At 47.3% G+C, this 8,281-nt stretch overlaps 1 protein-coding gene across 1 annotated transcript; it reads right to left on the bottom strand.

The window, feature by feature from the left end:
* Positions 1-1,771: 1,771 nt before the first annotated feature.
* Positions 1,772-8,025, bottom strand: LOC6593735 (protein tiptop). The gene is made up of 3 exons (XM_002018957.2): positions 7,970-8,025; positions 3,064-5,603; positions 1,772-2,656 (listed from the first exon to the last, which is right to left on the bottom strand). Exons 1-3 carry the CDS (start codon positions 8,023-8,025, stop codon positions 2,082-2,084), a joined length of 3,171 nt encoding a protein of 1,056 aa, XP_002018993.1. The 3' UTR covers positions 1,772-2,081.
* Between the last annotated feature and the right edge of the window lie 256 nt (positions 8,026-8,281).

Genomic DNA, 8,281 nt, shown 5'->3' with positions numbered 1-8,281 from the left:
TGTAAGGATTCCTCTCTTCCGCCGAGAGGCTCTTCTCTTAGGTTTAGTTCTTAGGTTAGATATTCAAGATTCTTCTTAGTTATTGTTTGAGATTGGAGTTGCTGGTATACATGGGTTGTATATAGTATTCATATATGTATATATAATTTGTATATAATATTTATATAGTTGTTGTTTTTGTTTTTTGTTAAAATTGTGTGGCGTATACATGCGTTGCTGTGGCTACATTTTGATTTCGACTTTCTTCAAGAACATATAGCTTTTACCCTATCTTTAAGTACAGATATAGCTTTCCGTATCGTTCAAGATACATATTTTTATATAGTTTTTTTTTATGTATTTTATGGAAGGAAAGTGCTATTTGCTAATTATTTACATTTATATAATGCATTATTTTTTGGGTATAATTTTCTTCTTAAAAGTTTCTTTCAGGTTAACTTTGATTTTTTGTTTTTGTCGTTTAGGTTTAAGTTTTTTCCAAGAGTTTTACGTATACTGCGTTGCATTTGTTTTTGTAAATTGCTTAAATTTAATGATTTAATTTGTATAATTATTTTTAAGTATTTCGATTTTGGTTTTTGGCACGCTTTATTTTTTCGACCAGGAACTGCGGAATCGGAATAATATATAGCTTCCATGGGAACGATCGAGCCGAATTCAAGTTCCATTTATCATTCAAAAATATCGACATCCAAAGAAAACAAAGTTTTGTTTTGCTAGAGTTAACTTATTTTTCGTTCACTCAAATTCCGCCACTCTCATTCGCACTCAAGAGTGTTGTCCACTCAAAACCCGTTCCGTTCCACTCAATAGTTCTGCTTCTCTTTCTCTCTCTCGTTCACCCCACCTACTTTGTTGTTTTTTCTCTCTTGCTTTCGCCTCCATCCAATCCAACTTTGACGAACTCGTGTCGTCGCCTTTCGTCAAACGGTTCGCTCCGGCACCTATGGTTGTCTCTGTCTGGCGCGAACTGCACCCGCCCGCTTTTGTGATGGACAGCAGTTCGTCAAAGTGGTGGTAATTGAATTTCTCAAGCACTGCACTGCACTCGCGCGTGCGACTGCGATGGCATGCTGTCTGATTGGGAAACAATAAAGCCGGACAAAACACATAGCCAGCGGAGAGTGACGTCACTCTCGATAAGAGAGAGAGAGAGCATGGAACAAAGGGGAAACTGAATGCTGTTGGACTGTTGGGGAAATATTCAGCAAAAGTAGGGGAAATATTTTGTGCAGAGAGAGGAGAGTGGAACAAGAGAGAGAGAGAGCTTTGCGAGAGAGAGTCTTAAATTTGGGAGAGTAAATTAGCTGCAGATATTCTCAATGTTATGCTCCACTCTCTCCATTGATCTCTGAAATGAAATCAAGGCACAAAACAGGAATCTCAGCTGCTATTTGTTGGGGCTTACACTGTGCAACAGAATAATGGTAATGTTAGTAGAGACTTCTGTTAAAAACGTATTTTTTTGGTAATCAGATTTATGGCCACAATAAAAAAGTCTTATAAATACAGTGAAAGCTCTCTTGGGCGGACAGGGGGCTAAACTCTAAATATGATATGTCCGCCTAATGGAAGAGATTCATTAGGGAAAAAAAAACAGAAATAATTTATGGAAATAAGTATTATTTCCTTTCAAGAAACATGTCTTTCGATTAAAGGAAACTTTCCGTTGGTAGAACTTATGGAATAACTTTTGGAGTCAAAGGAACTTTTCCTACAATCAAATTTTTGCACTTCCGGATCTCCTAGATGTATTCCCCTAGTAGATCTTTCATATTAAATAGATTGCTTCTAGGAATAGGTTAAGGAACTGTCCGGGAGTTAAGATTTTGGTGCAAAAAGATTGTTCTGATATTTTTCTAGTCAAGGAAACAGTCGGCTAGTAGAACTCTTATTTGTAGAACTTTTAGGGGCCTGTAAATTGTAAATTCTAACTACGAATCTGTCCGCCCGTAGAGCTTTCGCTGTAGAAAAACATTCAAAAGTTTCACAATTAAGTCGGAGATCTTAGGAATTCCTCTATAACATTCTTTAGTATAACAGACCCACTCCTCATCCTTCTTCGGCAGGTATGCCACTCCTTAGGCGTTCTTCGATGACAGCTGCTTGGCCAATTCCGTGTACTTCAAGAACTTTGACTGCGGACTCTCGTCATACGGATTGATGGTGGGCGATGGCGATGGTTGCGGTGCCACTGCCGCTGCCACTGCTGGACTCCTCGAAGCGGATCTCTTGGGCGAGGCCATTGGCAGGGACTTTGGTGACTGTGCTGCAGCTCCTGGCGACTTCATGGTGGGCGAATCCTCGCCATTGTCCTTGACAAAGTGCACCTTGGAGAGGTGATGGCGATAGGCCCCCTTCGACCCGAACGGCGTATCACAGAAGGAGCACTTGATGATGGAGGCATCGCCACCGCCGCCGCTGCTGGCGCTCAGCACCGCCTCGTTGCAGGCCCAACTGAAGGCCACCAGATCGTTGCCCCCGTTGCCCATTCCCGATGTGGCAGAGCCTGTTGTTGTGGTTGCAGCACTGCGCGTATTGGAGGCTGGTGGATCTGTCGTATCGCAGAGCTTCTGCAGTGCCGCCAAAGGGTGGGCCTTTGGTTTTTTGGTGGAAATATTGCTTGAGTTGTTGTTGTTATTGTTATAGCAGTGTCCTGGAAATAAGGAAAAGGTTTTAGAATCGGTTTTGTATAGAGAGAAGAGGGGCTAAATAGATGGATGTGAATGATCTGTGGTTTGGCCATGAAGAGTGGGGATCTGTCCCTTGAAATTGATTGGAATATTCCTTAAAAAATGCGAGAAATTAATAAGAAATGGAAGTATATCATTTATTCTTCTCAGAGCTAACAGAATCGTATGAATGTTCTTTATAGAAAACTCTGAAGTATTTCTATCAAGGAAACAATGTTCCATAGAATCGGAAAAAGTTCTCTGAATAAAGTAGAAACTGTACCTTGTACTAGTTACAGATTCACTTGTTCAGAATTTGTTCTCCACTCTGTAATTCCCCCACAGATCATCTCAAGTAACCCCACATCTTTATAGGAGAGTCTCCACTTACCCGTATTATTATTATTATTGGCTTCCACTCCGCTCAGCTGATCGAACATCGAATTCAAGGCCAATAGACTTCCACTATCCGTAGCCGTTCCTCCAGTCGTTGCCTGTGGCGATGGCGACTCGCTGTTGGATCTGGGACTCTCCCGTAGATTTCCGGCCGTTGAGTCCATGCTAAACTCCTTCTTCACGTTGATGTGCTGCCGCGGACTGGCCTCCATTTCGCCATGATCCAGCTCCAAGGGTTCCGCCTTGATGGTCGGCGGTGCAGGAGGCGGCGGTGCTTGGGCTGGCGCTGGTGTGTCCGGTGTCCTTCGCGGTGTGGCCTGCTGTCTATCCGGCGTATAGGCGGACTCCACGCGGCTGGCGCTGCTCGATTCGCTGGCACTGCGATCGCGCGAGGCGTAGGAGGAGCGCAGCAGGTGCATGGCATGGGCATCCATCAGGGGCTTTGTGTAGTCGCTGCTGTCGTCGATCCCCAAACGCTTCAGGATGCTGGCGCCCAGAGGTGTGCCCATATCGGAGTATCCTCCCCCTCCGCCGGGGTGCAGGCCACGCGATCCCCTCGACTCGAAGCTCTTCTCGATCAGCTGCTCCAGGGCATTCAGCACGGATGGCGGCTTCTCGCCCGTCATCCCAGGACTCGGCAGGCGATCCATCGACTGGCTCTGGCCATGCGGACGCCTGGGGGGTATGGGTATGCTGTCGCCCAGGCACTTGCGTATGTGCTCCACAAACAGAGCCGTCTCGATCTTGCTGCCACACTTCTCGCAGGTGATTTTCGTGGCGGCAGCAAAGTCCCTCAAGGGCTTCAGGGCCGAGTCCAGACTGGAGTTGGAGCCGGAACGCTCCAGTTCAAGCAGTTTCCTCACCGGCAGAGATTTCTTGCGCTTCTCGTTGCGTGTCTGACGCCCGCGTTTGGAGTTCACTGCGGTGGCTCCTCCCCCTCCTCCTCCTCCTGCAGTGGCAGGCGGTGCCGGTGGCGAGACCGAAGAGGACGAGGACATGGTCGATGGAGATTCCTTGTAGTGCGACTGCTGGGCCATGTGGGTGCTTAGATCCTTGAGCGTGGAGAACGCCTGATCGCACACCTTGCACGTGAGCACCGCACTGACGCTGGCGGACGCTGTGGTGCCACCACTGCTGGCCGCCGGAGGAGGCGCTGCTGGGCCTCCCTCCCTGCCGTTGGGCGCAGCATTGGGTCGCTCGCGCTCGTCTCCTGACTTCCAGGAGATGATCTGCTCCTGGGATATGATGTTCGTGTAGTGCTGCGTCTCCTGCATGTGGCTGGTCATCTCCGCCAGCGAGCGGAAGCTCTGTCCGCACCACATGCACTTGAGGATCTGTCGCGTCTGCTCCGCCCCCTTGCCCAGCCACACGTCCTGGCCGCGCACCAGCTTCCGGGGCAGCGGCATCGTTTCCTTGATGAGCATATTCAGCTCCGATTTGGAGGAGTTCGAGGATGTGGTGGAGGTGCTGCTGCTGCTGGAGCAGGCCGACGTGGAGGTGGATGTGGGCACGCGGGTCATCGGCTGATTCCCTGCCCCGACTGCGGCGGCGGAGGAGGGTGAGGGTATCTGCACGCCACAGTGCTGCGTCTCCTTCATGTGGGTCGTGAGGCTGGCCAATGTGGCAAAGCTCTGCTTGCACCACACGCACTTGAACACGTCCTTGGCGGCATCCGCGCCCTTGTTCAGCCAATGGGATTGCCAGGCGCTGTGTCTTCCACCTGCGCCACTGCCTCCTCCCGCCGATGCGGATGCTGTCATACTCCTGTGGCTGCTGCTGCTGCCGCTGCTGTTGCTCGCTGGCGGTGGCGTCTCCAGGCGGCTCATTTCGCTCATCTTCTCCAGCGCTTTGGTGGCCTCACTGGGCGCCATCTTCTTGGCCGCCACTGCCGCCAGGTAGGGATTCAGGGGTGGCACCCAACTGCCCGGCGGGAGCGGGGATTTGTAGTCCGTGGCACGTGGCAGCTTGCGGACAGGGGAATCCCTCTCTCGCTCCTCCACCGTCGTCTGTCGCTTCCTGGTGCTCACCGACAGATCCAGGGGTCCATTGTCGCCCGATTCCGCCGGCTCTGGTTCCGGCTCGGGCTCCTCCTCATCGCTGGCCATCACCTCTGCCTCCTCGCTGGCGGGTCTCTTTCGGCTAAAATCCAGTGCCGGGGCCTCCTCCTCGGCCACCATGCTTCCGGGTGAGCCCATTCCTGCCGCCTGTTGCGTCGCCTGCTGCACCAGTGAGGCCGCTGCCGCCAGAGGATTCGTCAGCAGCAGGTGATTCTGTTGTGCAGCCGCCAGGTATGCGGCCATCGCTGCCGACTGCGGTGGCAGCAGTGCCGCGGCAGCTCCTGGCGCCAGTGTGGCCGTCAGTGGCAGTCCCACGGTGGGGGAGGTGGGCGTGTGCGTAGGCGTGGGTGTGGGCGCCGGCGTGAGGCAATCATTGGCGGAGCAGTGCGACTCATTCGACGGACACCGGCCATCGCCCGGCGCCGCGCCCGCAGAGGCATTCGATTCGCGGGACTGGCAGCGCGGACTGGCCAATTCGCTGGAAAGGATTCGAAGGGAAAGCGGGGTTTAAATGGAGGTTCCATCAGGGAAGGAAGGTTCTTTATTGGAATGCATGGAAGTGGCAGCAGATATTCCTATAAATCCCAGGCTCCACAGAGGCGAAAGGTTCGTATGTATTTCCTCATCATATAATCCCATAAGATCTCTTCTACTAATATCTATTTTTAGGAACCTTTTCGGGACACCGGCAGGTCTGCTGATTGGGAAATATACAGTTGGAAGTCTTCTTCATAAGCTAGATATTATCTTTAGCAGTAGATTTCAATCCTACGATCTTAGGAGGAATCCCCAATGCACGTTCTAGAAAAACTTGTTCAGGAAAACTTCTTCACCTACAAAACTAAGTAAAATTTAATTCTTTCAGAGCTGGAAACCTCTTACCCTCTCCTTAGTCACAGTTCCATAAAATTTCTATAATTTCTAACCACTTTTCAAAGTAATTATAACCCATATCATCATTAAGTAACACACTCTTATATCTACTGTCTTCTCAATATCAATCTATCATTTACTCGACTCTTTTCTTCACTTGGGAAAATAGTATTTCACTTAAGTTATAATATATAATTAATGATATTTCATTTCAAATTATAATCTATAATGAATGAAATTTTCTCAACCTGTAACTATAATTATTTCCTATGCTCCATCTATGCTTTTCTTTCCTATATTCCATGAAGAAATCTAAACTTTTATTTCTTACAAAAGAATCCCAATCTTCACTGAAGAAATCCCCTGTAGGTGGTTAAAAAACACTTCATCTGAACACTAAATGTTTTTATACCCGATACTCAAAATGAGTATTGGGGTATATTAGATTTGTGGTAAAAGTGGATGTGTGTAACGTCCAGAAGGAATCGTTTCCGACCCTATAAAGTATATATATTCTTGATCAGCATCAATAGCCGAGTCGATTGAGCCATGTCTGTCTGTCCGTCTGTCCGTCTGTCCGTCTGTCCGTCCGTCCGTCTGTCCGTCTGTCCGTCTGTCCGTCTGTCCGTCCCCTTCAGCGCCTAATGCTCAAAGACTATAAGAGCTAGAGCAACGATGTTTTGGATCCAGACTTCTGTAATATGTCACTGCTCCAAAAATATTTCAAAACTTTGCCCCGCCCACTTCCGCCCCCATAAAGGGCGAAAATCTGTGGCATCCACAATTTCGACGATACGAGAAAACTAAAAACACAGAATCGTAGAGGATGGCTATATCTTCCACAGTGCAAAATCTTAATCAGATCGTATAATTATTATAGCCAGAATCAAGCACACAATTTCATTCTTTCTCGCTCTGTCTCACTCTAACACACAGGTTTCATGGTCGGTTTTGCCAATTGCAAAATATGAGTTCAAGGATCTCAGAACCTATAAAAGCCAGAGCAACCAAATTTGGTATCCACACTCCTGTGATATCGGACCTTGACCGTTTCCTGTCCAAATTTCGCCACACCCCCTTCCGCCCCCGCAAAGGACGAAAATCTGAGGCAACCACAAATCTCAAAGACTATTAAGGCTAGAGTAACCAAATTTGGTACACACACTCCTTTAAGATGTCACTATAAAACGTATATCTCAGAATTTCGCCCCACCCCCATCCGCCCCCACAAAGGACGAAAATCTGTTGCATCCACAATATTGCAGATTTGAGAAAACTAAAAACGCAGAATCATAGATAATGACCATATCTATTAGATTGCTGAATCTGGATCAGATCAGATCATTTTTACAGCCAAAAGGAACAAATCAATTTGCAGTGGCTACGCAGCGTCCGACGTCACGCTCAGACTGATTTTCTGTCTCTCTCGCACGCACTCTTTGTCGTGTCGTTAAATATTAGCGGCGTCTGCCGGAGGAGAGCCATACTGACTTAGTATCGGGTATAACCGTAGAGTTGCGGTGTCCGCAGCAACTCACAACGTTCCCCCTCGTTTTTTATTCAAATCTATAAACTTTCTTCTATAAAAAAAAGGTCCTGACATTCCCATAAACCCAACACAGAACAGGACACTTCTACACCTTCGTATTTCCCCTGAGAAATCTCCAAAAATAAAACACAAATTAAATATTTTATCAGCTGCCCCAAACAATATTCAAACAAAATATTCCATTTAAATTCTCATTCGTCAAATATTTCCCCATCAAATAATTATCAAAAACAAAACTCAACTTTGAACCGAAACAACATTAAATTGTTCCCAAGAAAGCAAAAAAAAAACAAACAAACTTTAAGCTTCGCACACAGACATTCCACAAAACTCTGATGCCACATTCCACAAGCATAAAGGAGACGGGGAGGAGGAAGGGGGGGGGGGGGGGGGGGGGGGGAGGGGCACCACTCTACACTCACCTTGCACTCAATGCCTGGCGATAGATCTCCAGCATGACAGCCTCGTGCAGCATCATTTTGTGGCAGCAATTATTTTTGGGGTTTCACTTTTCTTTCAAATATTATTTATTTCTTTATATTTAGAACTATTTAAGATTACTGTTGTTTGGTAATTAATTTCGTCGCTGCCATTGATAGCGTTCTGTTCGCTTCGGTTCGGTTTTTTGGATTTGTTTGTGTCACACTTTTTCGAAAAACATATGCGAAAAAAACGCGTTGAATTTTATTTTTGTTCGCCTCAAGAAATTTGAAATTCTTAAGCACAGAGCGGGG

This window comes from Drosophila persimilis, unplaced genomic scaffold (assembly GCF_003286085.1).
Source record: "Drosophila persimilis strain 14011-0111.01,24,50 unplaced genomic scaffold, DperRS2 tig00000124-arrow-pilon, whole genome shotgun sequence".
Taxonomy (NCBI): domain Eukaryota; kingdom Metazoa; phylum Arthropoda; class Insecta; order Diptera; family Drosophilidae; genus Drosophila; species Drosophila persimilis.
The sequence above is the reverse complement of the archived record's forward strand: the minus strand, read 5'-3'. Positions and strand labels throughout refer to the sequence as shown.